The sequence below is a fragment of the Phoca vitulina genome, unplaced genomic scaffold (genome assembly GCF_004348235.1).
Source record: "Phoca vitulina isolate PV1807 unplaced genomic scaffold, GSC_HSeal_1.0 scaffold71, whole genome shotgun sequence".
NCBI classification, from domain to species: domain Eukaryota; kingdom Metazoa; phylum Chordata; class Mammalia; order Carnivora; family Phocidae; genus Phoca; species Phoca vitulina.
This window is the reverse complement of record NW_022589774.1, coordinates 2,148,041-2,167,530: the sequence shown is the minus strand read 5'-3', so window position 1 is coordinate 2,167,530 and position 19,490 is coordinate 2,148,041. Positions and strand designations below refer to the sequence as shown.

At 36.6% G+C, this 19,490-nt stretch overlaps 1 protein-coding gene across 11 annotated transcripts in view; it reads right to left on the bottom strand.

Annotated features, from left to right (window-relative positions):
• The window catches only part of SYT14 (synaptotagmin 14), a 204,858-nt gene that overhangs the window by 14,003 nt on the left and 171,365 nt on the right, over window positions 1-19,490 (bottom strand). For all 11 annotated transcript variants that reach the window (XR_004297971.1, XM_032393166.1, XM_032393164.1 and 8 more), the window contains one exon: window positions 456-645. Coding sequence is in view for 10 of the 11 variants with exons in the window: in XM_032393166.1 (XP_032249057.1) it covers window positions 456-645 (190 nt within the window). In the remaining variant the exon portion in view is untranslated. The remainder of the gene's footprint in view (window positions 1-455; window positions 646-19,490) is intronic.

Sequence of the window (19,490 nt, the reverse complement as noted above, 5' to 3'; positions counted from 1 at the left end):
AAACAGTTTCTTCTTAAATAATCTTAACAGAGAAAAGAGAAAAAATACAGAATTATTAACATTAGTTCATAGTACTGCATGCAGACAGAAAATACCACATCATTCTTCAGTTGACACCAACAGCCATATATATTCTTGACCATATCTGTGGAATATTACTAACTTTAAAAAACTCTGTAACTTTTTCTAGCATTGGAAGATAATGGCTATGATAGGGATAATTTATTCGGCAGACACTATGAAAAATTAAAAGTCTTGTCACCTTACAATATTTTGAATTTCAAATTTTTCCACTTCCCAAATGACTGGAAATAGAAAACATGAAACAGATTGGCTGATGATTATACCATTTCATTTTGATCGGTTAAGACTAAATGATAGGATTGAGGCCCCTAACACTGAGAGTCCCGTAAGTGCAGAAAACATAAGCATTAAAAAAATTTTTTTTCACTCACTGGGTGGTCTGTTTGCTGCCAAGTTTTTGAAGTGGCTGCCTTTTATCACTTCTGCTGATAGTCTTCCAGTTGTGGCATTATAAAGCAGGCCAATGAGAATTTCTGGAACCGAGCCATGTTCAAGAGACTGACATGAGGATGTACTTTCACTACAGGACATTTCTGACACACTCATTTGGGAGTCACAGCCCTGTAATCAAGAATGAAATCTTTATAGTATTTTGTGAAAAAGATATATTAAGAGATACATCGTTAATGCTGTGTTATTGGAATTAGGTAAATCACAATAAAGACAAGAGCTGCAGGCAAAATTCCCAAAACACTAAATCAGAAATGTTGTTCTTAGTGTATTTTAGCCCCTGGATCTCTTTTCATTATATAGCAGTCAAAGAAATAATAGGACATGAGAAGGTTTCATAAATCCCTACACATTTATATACAAATCAGAGAGGATAAATTTCTTACACTCACAGGTGTTAATGAACTATTTTCGGAACGTGAAAAATTGTTGTTTAAAGACTGACACAGATTCAGACTCAATTACAATAAGTGTAAATGTCTTCACTGTGTCTTTAATGACAAAGATTGGTAAACTCTGATTAAATAAATAAGACTATCTGCTATTTATAAGTCAATAATGTAAAACACTGAGAAACAGAAAGTTGAAAAGGATGGGAAATTATTTATCGTGCAATAACTAAAAGAAAATTGTAGCTACATTAATATCAGTCAAGGTTAGCCATTAATAGTAATAACCATTACTAGAGATGAAGAGATAAACTCAATTTGAACTTTCAATTTACCAGGAAGATAAAATAGGTCCAAATTTGCATGTATTTAGTAACATGGGCTCAGACTATAGAAAGCAGAAATTGCCAGAACTAGAAAGAGAAATAGGCGAATCTACAACCAGTGGGGATGACTTTAGCATACTTTCTTTTAGTAACAGACCAAACAGACAAACACAGTAAATATGTAGAAGATTTGAATATCACAATAAGCAAAATTGACCTAATAGTAATATGCAGAACAGCATACCCCACAACTATGAAATACACATCTTCTTAAGCACGTAGTGGTATTTTTACAAAACTATTTATAAAAATGAAGCAAATAGCAAAGATTTTCAAATGGCAGAAATCATTCAGAATAGGTCTTTTAATCAGCTAGAAATCAAAACTATCTCCTAGTAAAGAAAACAATACCTATATGCTTGGAAATAACCCACGGTAACTAAATGATAATGAAAACAAATTATCTGAAAAGAGTAATAAAAATAGATAAATGTTAGAGAGTCCAATTTAAGAAGAAAGAGAAGGCATGACTAACAAATATCAGGAATCAGGAATGAAAAAGGAGACATCACCACATATGCTATAGACCACAAAAACATAAAAGGATAGTAAAAACAACTTTTTTCCCAATAAATTTGAAATTCTGATGAAATGGACAGATTCCTAGAAAACCACAGCTAACGAAGATGCACACAAGAAGAAACAGAATATCTGAACAGTGTTAACTGAAGAGATTGAATTTATAATTAAAAACCTTTCCAAAACAAGCAAAAAACAAAACTAAAAACCTTTAGCTAGAAGGCTTCACTGGTGAATTCTAATGAATACTGCTAGTCTTATGAAAACTCTTCCAGATAGTAGGGAAAGAGGAAACTCTCCAGTTGACTTTCAGAATCTAGCAAAACCTTAAAGTGAAAGCCTGACCAGGACATTATGAGAAAAATTACAGAATTTTCTCTTTCATGAACTTAGATTTAAAAATCTAAATTAAATGATTAGCAAACCAAATCTAGCAATGTGTAACATCATACTTAAGAGAAAAATTTTTGAATGTTTCCCCTTTGAAACTGGGGATGTGACAATGGTGCCAACTATTACCACTTCTAGTCAACACTGTAGTGGAGATTCCAGCCAGTGAAAGTCCTAGCCTTACTAAACGCAACGCAACGCAACGCAACGCACGCAACGCAACGCACGCAACGGAACGCAACGCACGCAACGCAATAAAAGGTATAATGATTTGGAAGGGGAGGAGATAAAACCGTCCTCAGGTGCAGATTATGTAATTAGGTACAAAAGAAATCTAAAGTCCACAGATGAATTACAGTTGTATACAAAGGTAAAAATTTTAAGTCCATACATTGCTATACACCAGCCACAAATCTAAAAATAAAATTTATTCAAAAATAGCATTTAGGGGTGCCTGGCTGGCTTAGTTGATAGAGTGAGCGACTCCTTGGTCTCAGGGTCATGAGTTCAAGCCCCACATTGGGTGTGGAGCCCACTTAAAATAAAAATTGAAAAAAAAATTTTTAATTAGCATTTATATTAGAGCATAAGATATCAAGTATCTAGAAATAAATGTACAAGTGATAACGTGAGGCCTCTACATAGAAAACTATGAATAGAGGCAAACTGAGAAGCGCTACACGGATATACTATTGTAATGTACCAGAAAGCCCAATTTTGTAATATTATCTCTAAACTGATCTACAGATGAAATGCAGTAACAGTTGAAATCTCAACAGGTTTCTTTGTGGAGCCTGACAAGCTAATCCCGAAGTGCTCACGGTCTATACATACAACGCAGTATTATTCAGCCTTATAAAAGAAGGAAATGTGACAACATGGATGAACCTGGGGACGTGATGCTGAGTGAAATAAGCCAGACACAGACAAATACTGCATGATTCCACTTATATGAAATATGTAAAATAGTCACAACCACAGAAGCAGAGAGCAGAACGTCGGTAGCCAAAGGGTGGGGGTAGGGAAAATGGGGAGTTGCTGTTCAACGAGTATATAGTTACAGTTATCCAAGATAAATAAGTTCTAGAGATCTGCTGTACAATGTAGTGCCTATAATTAACAATATTGTATTGTACGCTTAGACATTTGTTAAAGGGTAGACATCATGTTAAATGTTCTTACCACAATAAAATAAAATAATAAAATAAAAATTAACACAGTAGAATGCCCTGTTCTACGAGTATCAGAATTTATCATAAAGCTACATTATTTAAGATAATGTGACAAAAACAATGTAAAATACACTAACAGAATAGAAAGCCCACAAATTAACCTAGGCATAACAGACAATTTACAACAAGGGTGGAACTATACAAAGCAGTGGGGAAAGGATCATCTTTTTAATGAATAGTGCTAAGACAATTGATTATCCATCCAGAAATAAATGAAAATTAACCCCTACCTCAAAACATACCAAAAAGTCAATTCTGAATTTAAATATGAAAAGCAAAATGATAAATCCATATGTTAACATATGGGATTATATTCATGATCTCAGGGTAGGGAAAGACTTCCTAAAGAGGACAGAATCATAAAGGAAATCTTGGGTGAATCTGAAAATGTTAAAATTAAGCATTTCTGAGCTTCAGCAGAATCTTTCAGGATGGTGAAAAGGCAAACAACCGGGTGTGAGTGAGGTCTAGAACACATACACTGCACAATCAGCTCAAATCCAGAATACGTAAAGAACACTTATAAATCAACACAGTATAAAAAGAGCCAGACACTTGAACAGCAACTTTACAGAATAGCCAATAAATATATGAAATGTTGTTCAACTTTATTAGTAATGAGGGAAATGGAAATGAAAACCATGTGGTATCCCTATACAGAGAGGCTGAAATAATAGTGTGGCTAGGACACAGAGCAATGGGAACTTGCAAGAGCCCTCTGGTGGTAAAGAAATATGGCTTTTAAAAATGTTAAAAACACATATACCTTATGACCTGCCAATATACACCCATCAGAAATATGTGATATGTCATATCAAAAGACATACGAAAGAATGTCCATAGCAGCATTGTTCCCAAGGGCCCCAAACAGCAGAATGGATAAATAATTTGTGGTGAGTTCATATAATAGAGCAACGATACCGTACACACTCCACAGCAATGAAAACTAATTATAACTACATTTACAAACATGACTTCGAGTGAAAAATGTTGAACCTAAAAAGATACTTGGCTGTATTAACTCCATTTATGTAAATTTCAAAGACAGCAACCACCACCACAACAAAAAAAACCAAAACCAAGAACCAAAGACCAGATAAAACTAAACCATAGTATTTCAAATGCATGAATAGGAGAAAGCAAGAAAGTGATCAATGTAAAAGTTAAAATTGTGGTTAACTCTAGGGGTGGGGAGAGAAGGTACAGTGATTGGAAAGGGCATGATGGGAGTATCTGGGGGTACTGGTAACGTTTACTTCTTGACCTGGATTGCAGTTTACATGGGTTGTACATTTTTGTTTTTCATACTTTTCAAAAAAATACTTTACTGATTTATTTGAGAGAGAGCGCACGTACAAGCAGGGGAAATGGCAAAGGGAGAGGGAGAAGCAGACTCCCTGCTGAGCAGGGAGCTTGATCCCAGGACCCTGAGATCATGACCTGAGCTAAAGGCAGATCCTTAACCGACTGAGCCACCCAGGCGCCCCTGTTTTTCATATTTTTCTAATGTGTGTTGGATTTCAAAAGATAAAAGGCTTAATGAAAGAATTACTTAATACAAGGACACAATATATACACAAATTAATGTATGGTGATAAAAATAAATATTTAGAACTTTCTCTTAAGATTCCTAAGGGAATTAACTCCACAAGTTCAAAAAAAGATAACACTATTTTCTATAATGGGTTTTTAGATTTAAAACATTTTAGATGTAGATTTTTCAAATTTAAAAAAATCTAAAAATGTTTTATACAAATCTTCGAGTCTACAGTTGGCTTTATAAGTGGTTAAGGATAATTAATGCATACCTGGGAACTGAATAAACTCACTGGGCTAGTATTCGGAGGGATAAAATCTCGTATTTTCAAATCTAACTCTAAATCACAGAGGAGAAAGCCAAAAGGAATATATATCTTATATTCCTAAATCATGGGTACACAAAACACATAGTTTGGTATGTTTTCATGACAGTTGGAGGAGAAAACATAATTTTAGTAAGTTTCAATTAGGATATATCATCACTTATGAAAATAGTGTCAAAAACATGCTCAAGCACATTTGGTGCATTTGCTACATTAGGCTATTATACTAGCAGCATCTGTTAGAATATTGTGAAATACATTTTTCATAATACAGTATTTTTCACATTAACCTACTGTCAGATAATAACATGTGAATCTAATATTTTCTTATTAACGCAGAGGTCATATTGCCAATTTTGAGCAACAAAGTGATGTACCAACAAAGTCCTGGGAAAGGCCTTTCTTGCTTCTGAGGAAAACAGCCAACTCCTGTCCTCACTTTACTGCTGCAAAAAATGTCCTTGTCTCCAAGCTCGACAAAAAAGCAAGAGTGGTAAGATCCTTGGTGATCACATTCTATTTCAGGAAGCCCTGCTGAAATATAGTAGTGTTAAAGAGAAAAACAAAACACAAAAAACACAAAACACAAAAACACTATCGTCTAAAGGAATTCATTCTGAATTTATTTGGCCCCTTAGAAAAATGCCCATCTCATGGCCTTCCCACCAACATGGGTGTAAGGCCCCTCCAAGGCTGGCATGGGCGTGGCAGTCCAAGGAGATCGTGGAACACAACAGAAACAGTGTGGAGTAACTATATAAATAGACCAACAGCAGGAAAGGCAAATTAAATACAGATCCTTTATACTCCAGTGGCATCTTTCCTCCGTTCCTCAGGGCGTGCCACTCCATCCGATGTATGCTCAGGAATTTCTCCTCTCTCTGCAGACCCCTTCATTAATTTATAACTGGGGCTTGCCCAGGTTGCAGTAACTGCAGGTGATTAACCCAAAGTCAAACAAATCCCCATCATAATTAGGTTACTTAAAGGAATAGTCCCACAGGCTCCCCAAAGTAAAAGTGTATCTTCTTTCCGTCTAACATAGTTTTTTTTTTCTTTTTAATACTTCCTCTCCTCCCCCCTGAGTCCTCTGCCCTAGGGTGGAGGATTATAAGCAATTCTGTGAAAGTAGGAAGAAGTCTATTGAATTTTTCGGAGAAATGAGTAAACTCTATATAATGTTTACAAGCAGAATTAGTGGTTATGACACCCACTACATGTCCTTAATGGAGTTAATAGGTTAAAATTAGGTGGGAACTTGCAAATACAGAGGAAAAAATCCATAAGGTTAAAAATACAACATAATTCCTATTAAGGAAATGTACTGGGCTTTTTATTAATACTAAATTGATTCTACCTTACTTGTAACCACTTATACTCAGTATTTTTAAGGTAAAACTGCTGAGCTGTGCAATGGTAATTACTATAACTTTGAATAGTTTGTTGAATTTATTTTCACTGTGGCTGGAAGATATTCTCTGGTTTTTAATGGAATTTACACATGAAATGCTTCCATTACACTCTTCTGGAAATGGGGCGACGAGGATGCGGAGGGTGCCGCAGTGTGACAAGAGGGAAGTCACCTGCTGCAGCACCTTCCCTCTTCAGGGCCCCTTCCCAAACCCAAGGTGCTCAACTTCTCTCAGGCTAGGGAAGGAGGAGATAACAGGGGCAATTTCAGGGAAGAGAAAGCAAGAACAGCGTAACGGCTCCGAACCTGGCCCCACTCCCTCCCCAATCCAGTGTGAAGGAGAAGCATTCTGTAGCTGAGTCGGGGTAGAGCTACCGAGCGACCCCAAAGGATAATGTGCGAGTGAGCTAGGGATGGGTGGATAGCTTAAATTTCAGAGTAGTGTTGGGATCAGGATCCTTTCAGTTGCCAGTGCCAGGATCTCCAGCTTTAACTAGCTGAAGCAGCTCAAGGGAATGTATTGGCCTCTGTAATCCAACAGTTAGGAAGGAGGTAGCCTCAGGTACTCACCGATCCACACTTAACCCAGGTCAGGAGGAACGAGTTCTCCTTGTCCATTTTTGTGGGTGTGTTCCCCAAGTTTGGCTTTATTCTCAGGGAGACTCTTCCCTCCTAGTTGCCAGATCATTTCCAGCAGTTCTGAGTGTTGTAGGAAAGAGGGAGACATCATCCCGACTGCTTCAAGCCAAACCCCGGAACTTATGAGTTAGGGCCCACGAGATTTGATTCCGGGGCTTTGGGATAAAGTCACTTCATCAGAAGCACAGGGGCAACTTGGTCTCCCAAACAAAATCTGGGAACTGTGGCCACAAGGGGAAGGTGTGGATGCCAGGTCGTTTGGCCCTCTGTGAGGACTATCATCCACATTAGGGAGGAGCTGCTCGTGCGCTGTGACTACTTCCCTCATGCTCTTTGCTGGGTTGGCTCTGCAGTCATCAGTCTTGCAAGAGCCACGGAGGAGGAAAAAATGGCTCAGTGGAAGGGACAGTTACTCTACTCCTGGAGCACAGCTCTGACATCCACGTTAGGTAATGAGAGTGAAAGAAGACGTAGTAAACTCTCGCTTTCTCTTTCACAAAGTTTTTCTCATATTAACACTGAAAACTTAATGCACTGATAAGTTTAAGATATAAGGAAAATTGTAAAACAAACAAAATATTTTATATTATCAATACTTGACTACAGTATCATGTAGAAATGGTCATGCAAAATTCCTGCTTCAATTAAGATGTATATGTAAGTATATACGTGTATGCACAAGTGCACGTTATTTTTCTTGCTGTGTTCAATAGGAACATACTTAATTTGATACTCCTGTATATATGCTTGTAAGATTGGTTTATAAAGTTCATAGATTTTTCTCATGCTCTCAGATAACTCCTATGCCATATAAACTATATCAGAGGATGCAAAGGAAAAGTACCCAGCTTCTCTTTTGAGACTTGTTATAATTTTGACACCGACTAGACAAGAACAACATAAGAAAATTATAAGCCAATCTCACTTATAAACATATATGCAGAAATCCCAAATGAGACACTGTTAAGTTGAATTGTGCAAAATATATATACACTTATGCACATATACATATGTAATCATATACATATATACATACACATATATGTTTTTCATCAAATAGGCATTATTCTGGGAGAGTTATTTGTTCCCTGAAGTTGGGTAAAATTTGCCTCTGAAGTTCAACCATCTTTTTTTTTCTTTCTTTTGTGACACTCTTTCTACTGATTGAATTTCTTAATGGTAATAAGTCTTTTCATATTTTCTATGATCCCTAAATCACTTTTTAGAAATTTGTATTTTTCAAGAAAATTGCTCATTCCAAAAAGTTTTCAAGTTTGTTTTCCTAGAGTTATTATCCTTATGTTCTTAAAATTTCCACTGAGGGGCACCTGGGTGGCTCAGTCAGTTAAGCACCCGACTCTTGATTTTGGCTCAGGCCATGATCTCAGGGTCGTGGGATCGAGCCCCACATGGGGCTCTGGGCTCAGCACAGAGTCTGCTTGAGATTCTCTCCCTCCCCCTCTCCCCCTCCCCCCGCTTATGTGTGTGCTTTCTCTCTCTCTCAAATAAAATCTTCTAAAAAATAAAAATAAAATTTCCACTGAATTAGTGATTATGTCCTTCTTTTCATTTAACATACTGTTTCTTTTTCCTTCCTGATAAACATTTCCAGGGGTTTACCTATTATATTATTAATTTCAAAAAAACTTTTTTGTTAAACCTCTTTACTATTCTTCTTACGATAATTTGTTTTTTATTTCAAACTTCTTTAGGTGGAAGAATTTGCACTCTTTCTTATCTTCTTATAAATACATTTAAGGCTATACATTTCCCTCTACTACTGTTATAGCTGCACCATACAAATTTAATAGTATTTTCATTTGTTTGATTCTAACTATTTCTAATTTCCATTATGTTTTTTCTTCTGACTCAGAGTTAATTTAGAAAGTTTTTTTGTTTGTTCACTTGAGTATCCAAATATATAGATTTAGGGGATGGGAGTGGTAGGAGATTGCCTCTTTTACCTCACCTTCTAATATGGTACTCCTAATCATGGAGTTCTAGCTGAACAGGCCTCCTTGCTATTCCTTTTAACAACACACATACTCTGAGCTCTCAGAATTGGCTGTTCCATCTGCTTGCAATGTTCCTTCCCCAGATATGCACATGGCTAGCTACTCCTTGCTTCCAAGTCCTTTGCTCACATGTTACACTCCCAATGAGCTTTATCCTACCTCTTATTTAAAATTATACCTCCTTGAAACCAAAAGTGACAGTATAAAGGCAGGAAACACAAAGCAGTAAAAATGAGTATTTCTGTAAAAATCAGTCGAGGAACTCACACACAAAAGCGCATATAAAATAAAATAACATACACCTAAAACATGGGGGGAAGAGGAGGAAAAATGGGTTCAAACTTGAATGACCATCAACTTAATATAGACTGCTATTTGCAGGAGAGGTTATATCCAAACCTAAAGGTAACCATTTATCAAAACCCACTAATAAATATGTAAAGAATAAAGAAAAAGAAATCCAAATATATCACTAAAGAAAATCAACAAAACATGAAAGATAAGAAAGGATCAGAGAAAATCTCCAGAAACGACAAAACAGATAATAAAATTTCAATAAATACATGTATCTACCAATGATCACTCTGAATGTAAATGGACTAAATGCTCTGATCGAAAGACAAAGGGTGTCAGAATGGATAAAAAACCAAGATCCATCTATATGCTGCCTACAAGAGACTCATTTTAGACCTAAAGACACCTACAGATTGAAAGTGAGGGGATGGAGAAACATCTACCATGCAAATGGATGTCAAAAGAAAGCCACAGCAGCAATACTCATATTGGACAAACCAGACTTTAAAACAAAGACTGTAAGAAGAGACAAAGATACCATTTTATAAAGGGGACAATCCAACAAGAAAATATGACAATTGTAAATATTTATGTACCCAATGCACGGGAGCACCCAAATATATAAAACAATTAATAACAAACATAAAGGAACTAATTGATAATAATGCAGTAACAGTAGGGGACTTTAATACCCCACTTACATTAATGAACAGATCAATCAAATAGAAAATTAACAAGAAAACAATGGACACACTGGACCAGATGGACTTAAAAAGATACATTCAGAACATTTCATCTTAAAACTGCAGAATACACATTTTTTTCAAGTGCAAATGGAACATTCTCCAGAATACATCATATATTAGGTCACAGAACAGGCCTCTGCAAATACCAAAAGTCTGAAGTCACACCATGCACCTTTTCTGACCACAACATTATGAAACTAGAAGTCAACCACAAAAATAATCTGGAAAGACCACAAATACATGGAGGTTAAACATGCTACTAAGCAATGAATGGGTCAACCAGGAAATCAAAGAAGAAATTTAAAAAGTACATGGAAACAAATGAAAATGAAAACACAATGGTCCAAAACTTCTGGAATGCAGCAAAAGCGGTCTTAAGAGGGAAGTATATAGCAATAGAGGGCTACCTCAAGAAGAAAAATCTCAAATAAATGACCTTACCTTATACCTAAAGGAGCCAGAAAAAGAACAAGAAACAAAGCCTAAAGCCAGCTGAAGGAAGGAAATAATAAAGATTAAAGCAGAAATAAATGATATAGAAACTAAAAATAGAACAGATCTTTGAGGGGCGCCTGGGTGGCTCAGTCGTTTAGGGTCTGCCTTCAGCTCGGGTCATGATCCCAGGGTGCTGGGATCGAGCCCCACATTGGGCTCCTTGCTCAGCAGGGAGCCTGCTTCTCCCTCTGCCTGCCACTCCCCCTGCCTGTGTTCCCTCTCTCACTGTCTCTCTGTCAACAAATAAATAAAAATCTTTAAAAAAAGGACAGATCTTTGAAACCAAGAGCTGGTTCTTTGAAAAAATGAATAAAATTGATAAACCTCTAGCCAGACTTATCAAGAAGAAAAGAGAAAGGACCCAAATAAATAAAATCACAAACAACAGAGGAGAAATAACAACCAACATCATGGAAATACAATTATGAGAATATTGTGAAAAACTATATGCCAACAAATTGGACAGCCTAGAAGAAATGGATAAGTTCTAGAAACAAAAACTAAAACAGGAAGAAATAGAAAACTTGAGAGACTGATAACGAGCAAAGGAATGAATCAGTAATCAAAAAACTCCCAACAAACAAAAGCCCAGGACCAGATGGCCTCACAGGCAAATTCTACCAAACATTTAAAGAAGAGTTAATACCTATTCTTCTCAAACTATTCCAAAAAAAACAGAAAAGGAAGGAAAACTTCCAAATTCATTCTCTGAGGCCAGCATTGTCCTGATACCAAAAGCAGATAAAGACACTACTAAAAAAGAGTACTACAGGCCAAAGTCCCTGATAAACAGAGAAGCAAAAATTCCCAAGAAAATATTAGCAAACTGAATGCAACAATACATTAAAAAATTTATTCACCATGATCAAGTGAGATTTCTGGGTTGCAAGAGTGGTTCAATATTTACAAATCAATCAACATGATACATCAAATTAATAAAAGAAAGGATAAGAACCATATGATCATTTCAATATGTTCAGAAAAAGCACTTGACAAAGTACAACATCCATTCATGATAAAAACCCTCAACAAAGGAGCTTTACAGGGACCATACTTCAACATAATAAAATCCATCTATGAAAAACCCACAGCTAATATCACCCTCAATGGGGAAAAACTGAGAGCTTCTCCTCTATGGTCAGAAACAGGATAGGATGTCCATTCTCACCACTTTTATTCAACACAGTACTGGAAGTCCTACCCAGGGCAATCAGACAACAAAAAGAAATAAAAGGCATCCAAATCAGTAAGGAAGAAATAAAACTTCCACTACCTGCAGATGACTTGATACCATATATAGAAACCCTGAAAGACTTCACCAAAAAACTGCTAGAACTGATACACGAATTCAGTAAAGTTGCAGGATACAAAATCAATGTACAGAAATTTGTTGCATTTCTATACATCAATAATGAAGCAGCAGAAAGAGAAATTAAGATATCAATCCCATTTATGATTACAACAAGAACAGTAAGATACCTAGGAATAAACCTAACCAAAGCTGTAGTCTGTAAACTATAAAACACTGATGAAAGAAATTGAAGATGACACAAAGAAATGGAAAGACATTCCATGCTCATGGATTGGAGAAACAAATATTGTTAAAATGTCTATACTACCAAAAGCAATGAACATATTTAACGCAATTCCTATCAAAATACCAACAGCATTTTCCACAGAGCTAGAACCAACAATCCTAAAATTTGTATGGACCCACAAAAGGCCTGGAATAGCCAAAGCAACCTTGAAGAAGAAAAGAAAAACAAAGGTGGAAGCATCACAATTCCAGACTTCAAGTGATATTACAAAGCTGTAGTAATCAAAACACTATGGTACTGGCACAAAAATAGACGCATCGATCAACAGAATAGAAAACCCAGAAATGAACCCACAATTATATATGGTCAATTAATCTATGATAAAACAGAAAAGAAAAAAAAAACAGAAAAGAATATCCAATGGGGAAAAGAATGTCTCTTCAACAAATGGTGTTGGGAACCTGGAAGCAACATGCAAAAGAATGAAACTGGACCACTTTCTTACACCATACACAAAAATAAGTTCAAAATGGATGAAAGACCTAAATGTGAAACCATCAAAATCCTAGAAGAGAACACAGGCAGCAACTTCTTTCTAGACAGGTCTCCTGAGGCAAGGGAAACAAAATACAAAATAAATTATTGGGACTACGTTAAAATAAAAGCTTCTGCACAGCAAAGGAAACAATCAACAAAACTAAAAAGGCAACCTATGGAATGGGAGAAGATATTTGCAAATGACATATCTGATAAAGGGTTAGTATCCAAAACATATAAAGAACTTAAACAAATCAACATCAAAAATCCCAAATAACTCAATTAAAAGTAGGCAGAAGACATGAACAGACATTTTTCCAGAGAGGACATACAGATGGCCAACAGACACATGAAAAGATGCTCATCATCACTTACCATCAGGGAAATGCAAATCAAAACTACAATGAGCTATCACTTCACACCTGTCAGAATGGTTAAAACCAACAACACAAGAAACAACAGGTGTTGGCAAGGATGCGGAGAAAGGGGAACCCTCTTGCACTGTTGGTGGGAATGCAAGCTGGTGCAGCCATTCTGGATAACAGTATGGAGGTGCCTCAAAAAAGTTAAAAATAGAACTAACCTATGATCCAGCAATTGCACTACTATGTATTTAACAAATAAATACAAGAATTCTAATTCAAAGGGATACAGGTATCCCTATGTTTGTAACAGCATTATCTACAATAGCCAAATTATGGAAACAGCCCAAGTGCCCATTGATTGATGAATGGATAAAGAAGATGTGGTGTATATGTACGTGTGTGTGTGTGTACGTTATATATAATATATATGTATAATGGAATATTACTCAGCCATAAAAAAGAATGAAATGTTACCATTTGCAATGACATGGATGGAGATAGAGAATTATGCTAAGCAAAATAAGTCAGTCAGAGAAAGACAAATATATGACTTCACTCGTGTGGAATGTGAGAGACAAAACAAATGAGTAAAAGGGAAAAAGAGAGAGAGAGGCAAATAAAGAAACAGACCCTTAACTATAGAGAACTGATGGTTACCGGAAGGGAGTGGGTTGGGGGATGGGCAGGTGATGGGAATTCAGGAGGGCACTTGTTGTGATGAGCACCGGGTGTTGTATGGAAGTGGTGAATCACTATACTGTACACCTGAAAGTAATATTACACTGTATGTTTCTAACTGGAATTTAAATAAAAATTTAAAAAATATATATAAAATTACACCTATCCTTTCCCACTAGCATTCTTGATTCTGCTCATCCTCTTTCTTTTTTCCCCCCATAATACTCATAACCTTGTATGCTGTATACTTATTATATTTATTTATTATGTTTATTGTCTCTCTCCCCCCACCCCCACAATTAATTAAGTTCCACGCAGGTCAAAATTTATTTCTGTTTTTCATTAATGTACACCAAATAACTAGAACAATGTCTGGCAAAGTATGTGTGCAATAGATATATGTTGAATGAATTTCTAATTTCATTGCAATGTGGTCAAAGAAGTTTATTTATATGATATTGATTCTTTTGATATTTGTGGAGACTTCCTTTGTGGCTTAGCATATGGTTGACATTTGTAACTGTTCTACATATGCTTACATTTATTAAGTAGAGGTCTCATATATAAATCAGACTTGTTAAGTGTTACTCAAATCTGCCATATCCTTACTTGTATTTTTCTGCTTGATCTATCTCTGTTTATTTCAATTTTCTAAGTGTTTAACATTCTCTTGGCTCACCATCAGTTCTTCCATCTTACTTTTTCCTTTGAATTCAACGTTTTTTAAAAATTTTTTTTATTAAAATTTTTTTTATTATGTTAATCACCATACATTACATCATTAGTTTTTGATGTAGTGTTCCATGATTCATTGTTTGCGTATAACACCCAGTGCTCCATTCAGTAGGTGCCCTCTTTAATACCCATCACCAGGCTAACCCATCCCCCCAGCCCTCTCCCCTCTAGAACCCTCAGTTTGTTTCTCAGAGTCCATCGTCTCTCATGGTTCGTCTCCCCCTCTGATTTCCCCCCTTTCATTCTTCCCCTCTGCTTTTTTCATTTTTTTTTAAATATATAATGTATTATTTGTTTCAGAGGTACAGGTCTGTGATTCAACAGTCTAACCTCAATGAGATACCACCTCACACCAGTCAGAATGGCTAAAATTAACAAGTCAGGAAACGACAGATGTTGGCAGGGATGCGGAGAAAGGGGAACCCTCCTACACTGTTGGTGGGAATGCAAGCTGGTGCAGCCACCCTGGAAAACAGTATGGAGGTTCCTCAAAAAGTTGAAAATAGAGCTACCATACAATCCAACAATTGCACTACTGGGCATTTACCCAAAAGATACAAATGTAGGAATCTGAAGGGGCACCTGCACCCCAATGTTTATAGCAGGAATGTCCACAATAGTCAACATTCTTAAAAAAGTATATGCTTTAGTGATTATTCCAGGAACGATCTATGAGTGGTAAACTCTCTTGGTCTTTGCCTGAAAATATCCGGAGTTTGCCCTCTCCCCTAAGTGATAATTTAGGTGGCGATAATGTTCTCAGTTGGTAGTTCATCTACCTTCTTGGCACCTTGAAGATACTATACCGCTGTCCTCTGGCCTTCAGCGCTGTTGAGAAGCCTTCTGTTAGATGAATTGTTGTTCCCTTATATTTTCTCTGTGGTTACATCCATCATTTGGTCTTTGGGATTTTGTCCTCTCACTGTAACTCTTATAGGTGTGCATTCATTTTGATAATCCAGCGTAGGACATGTGTTTTCTCAATCTGATGATCTAAGTATTTCAAACATTGCCTCTCATTTTCTGTAGTCTTTCATTCTGCAGTTCTTTTAAGAAAATATATTTAACGTTTTCATTCCACCCTCCATTTTCCTTACCCTCTTATTCATATTTTTCATTGATTCTATTTTTAATGACTCTATTTTTCATTCTGGAAGTTCCATATGGTCATTATTTAAATCTGCCTCCTTTTCCATATTGTCTTGTTCTTTCCTCATGGTTTCTATTACTTCTTTTAGCTCTTTACTCATTTAAAGCATATTTATTTTATAATCTCCTTCACCGTGTTCTATCAGTTTATGTCCTAGAGATGCCAATATACCTACCTCTGGGGTCTACTGACTATCATTCATGGTGGATCATTTCTTTCTGCTTATATTTTTAAAAATGTGAGTTAATCTTCAGGGGGGATTATTTTTTTCTGTAGGAATTCTGTATGGCCTGGGTTTGGCTACCTGAACAAAACAGGATGTCATTTAAGGAAAGAAGTAAGAAGTAATAGGGATAGCATATTGGCAGAAAACCAACAGTGTCCATAACACCATCATACCTAGTATTTCCATTCTCAGTTTGTTTAATGATTTTTAGAATCACTCATATTCATCTCACAACCCTGATTTGTGACCAGACTTCAGGCTAGTTGCAAAAAGTAATTATAAACAGCGTATATTGTTTCTGTCTTCCTAAAGGAAACAGAACAGAGGCAAAAGAGGTATTTGGGAATCCAGCAGTATAAATGTTTATTGACTGCTTGTTCTGTTCAAGGTACTGTACTAGGAAAGAGATTAATTGATTTCAAGGCAGACTATAAAAAAATGCCTTGAGAGGCTTTATGGGAAAATATAGGTGGATATGATTAACTTGGGGAAATCAGAAACTATATTCCTGAGAAGATATATTTGAAGTTGGCCCTGAAGGGATTTCAATAGGCATGGATGGGGAATGGCATTTCAGAGTTTGAGCTAAGGCCCAAATGTAGATAGCATGTTTGGTACATGTCAGCTGATCTGCTATGGCTGGTATATGTGGGGAAAGGAGTAAAAATGTAGCTAGAAAGGAGGGCTGAAGCCAAATTTACTCACTGAGCACTGTTTCTATCAGAGACTTGTCATACTGCACTGTAACCTTTGCTTTGTCTGTCTTTCCTACCAGACTGTTAAGTCCCTTGGGGCAGAACCTTCGTTTTATTTATCTTTGTATGTCCCCAAATATCACTCAGCAGGCATTTAATAAATACTTTTGAATGAAAAGAACTGTGAAAGATATGAAACATGGTGGCAAGAAAAACCGGACCTGCCTCTAAGCAGTGGGAAGCAGGAGAGGCATTTGAAGTGGGGAGTAACAGGCTCAGACCTGTGTCTTAGAAAAATAACCTAAGGCCAAACACGTGGCAGGACTGAGAGCCTGGGCAGAGGGCACAATTTACTTTGTTGTGCTAGTGATAGCCAAGTCTCTCCTTGAAACAGGACTCATGGTCTGTCTCTGTACATTTTACATCTTCAGCAAAAAATTGCCATTTTTCACCTTGTAGCAAAACATGAGACTTTAAAAAATCTGATTTATAGTAACTGATCTTAGAGATCTAGAAACATGTCATAGTGGCAGTAATCACTTAAGATTTTTGTACCCTAACAGATTCAGCACATATTAAGAACTATGACTTTTATTTCAAAATTAATGTAGCCGACTTCCCTGTCTTCTTAGGGTCTATCACTTTGCTGAAAATTGTAAAAGCTTTTTTTTTTTTTTTTTTTAAGATTTTATTATTTATTTCAGAGAGAGAGAGCGTGCACGCACGCAAGTCAGGGGGAGGGACAGGAGAGGGAGAGGGGGAGGGGGAGAGAGAGAGAAGCAGACTCTCCGCTGAGCACAGAGCCCAAAGCAGGGCTCAATCTCACGACCCTGAGGTCCTGACCTGAGCTGAAATCAAGAGTTAGACGCTTATCTGACTGGAACACCTAGGCGCCCCATGCAAAAGCTTTCTTTCTCTGAGATGTTTGAGTCACTGGCAACAAATATTGGGTTGTAAGGTAGTAAAGACTGTACCCCAGAAACGCCCTCACGTATACATCTGGGGGAGGTGTGAGCTTTTTAAAACTGGTCACTAAGCTTAAAGAGTGCTAGAATCACAGTTACTCCTGTGCAAATTAGTGTATCCCACATGTGTTAAATGTTCCCTTTAATTACTGTTTGAAATGAGATGATTCAAATCTATGTTTTTAATAGAAATATATATATTTTTGAACTACTGGAAAACGAAATAGAATGACAGTTAGAAAATAACAGCCCCAAATTATTTCTAAATGTCTTCTAAGTTTGGAATTACATTCTATTATCCATAGGCTCCTAGTTTTCCAACTGTGGTTAGTGCAAACTCTTGAATTTCACTTTTAAAATATAGTTTTATCTATTTAAAAAAGAAAACAACAGGGGCGCCTGGGTGGCTCAGTCGGTTGAGGTCCGACTCTGGATTTCAGCTCAGGTCATGAACTCAGGATCCTGAGATCGAGCCCTGCGGCGGGCTCTCCGCTGGGAGTGGAGCCTGCTTAAGATTCTCTCTCTCCCTCTCCCTCTGCCCCTCCCCCCCCAAGAAAAGAAATAATAGCAGTATATGCACATAAATGAGTATTAACATAAGGAGGCAGAACAATGTGCTGGTAAGGAAAGGAAACTAAGAGTCAAGCAGGGTCAGTAAGTGATGGGAATGTGACTTTCGGATACAGTCTTTAGCATCTCCGAGCTTTAGTTCATTTACCTAAAAGACATGGAGTAACTGTCTGCTTCCTTAGTAGCTCTCCCACTTGTTAACATGGAGGGGAACGGTGTTTGTATCTATACTGCAGGTTTCACTCAACATTGCTTGTGTTTTGGACTGAATATGTCTGTTTAATTGAGAATTATTTGGAGATTGCGGAGTAAGCTGTTTAGAGAGATACCATTTCCAACTTCTTATCTGTGTGAATCACTCTTCTCTATACGGTGTAATTTGAAAAAAGAACTGAATTGGACTTAGAGCCGAAGTAAGACTAAGACGTATCATCAGCAATTGTATAATTGTAGGTACGGGTGCTCTGGAATAAGACAGTTGGGCTACTCTCTGACATTTTGCCATCTGTGTGACTTTGGGCAAGTTTTAAAATTTGCTTGAGACCCAATTTCCTCATCTGTAAAAGGAAAACAAAACTAGTACGACCTTAAAAATTTTAGTCTAAATTTTTTGCTTATTAAAACAGCTCCATGATTTTTAGCGTTTGATGTTGTAAGTAAATAGTATAAAATAAGACTTCTGTTAGTAAAGTATCACTATTATCTGCTTTATATATTTGGGTTACAAATAATATGTCATTTGAAATAAAGGGTGTGAGTGCTTAAAAAACCTGAAAACCATGTACCACACTATCTTTATATCTTTCTGTTCGTGAATGGTCCATTCAAATGACCAAATTTTAAACACTGTAAGATGGTGCTGCCCCCTGCTGACTTCGTTTCTCCAACGTATTTTGAGTCTAAGGAAGTCAAAACTTAAGTATAATAGTTAAGTAACCCTAAGGTAGGCTAGAAGACTATAATAATGCAGATGGTAAAATATTAAATGTAGCTTTAAATAATATATGAAGTTTGTCAAGATACTGAAGTACAAACAATCTCATGGTGGGAACAAATAAATACAATAAAATACTCCTAACTGTAATCTTTAACAAATTTAGATATCCCATTCCAAATAAC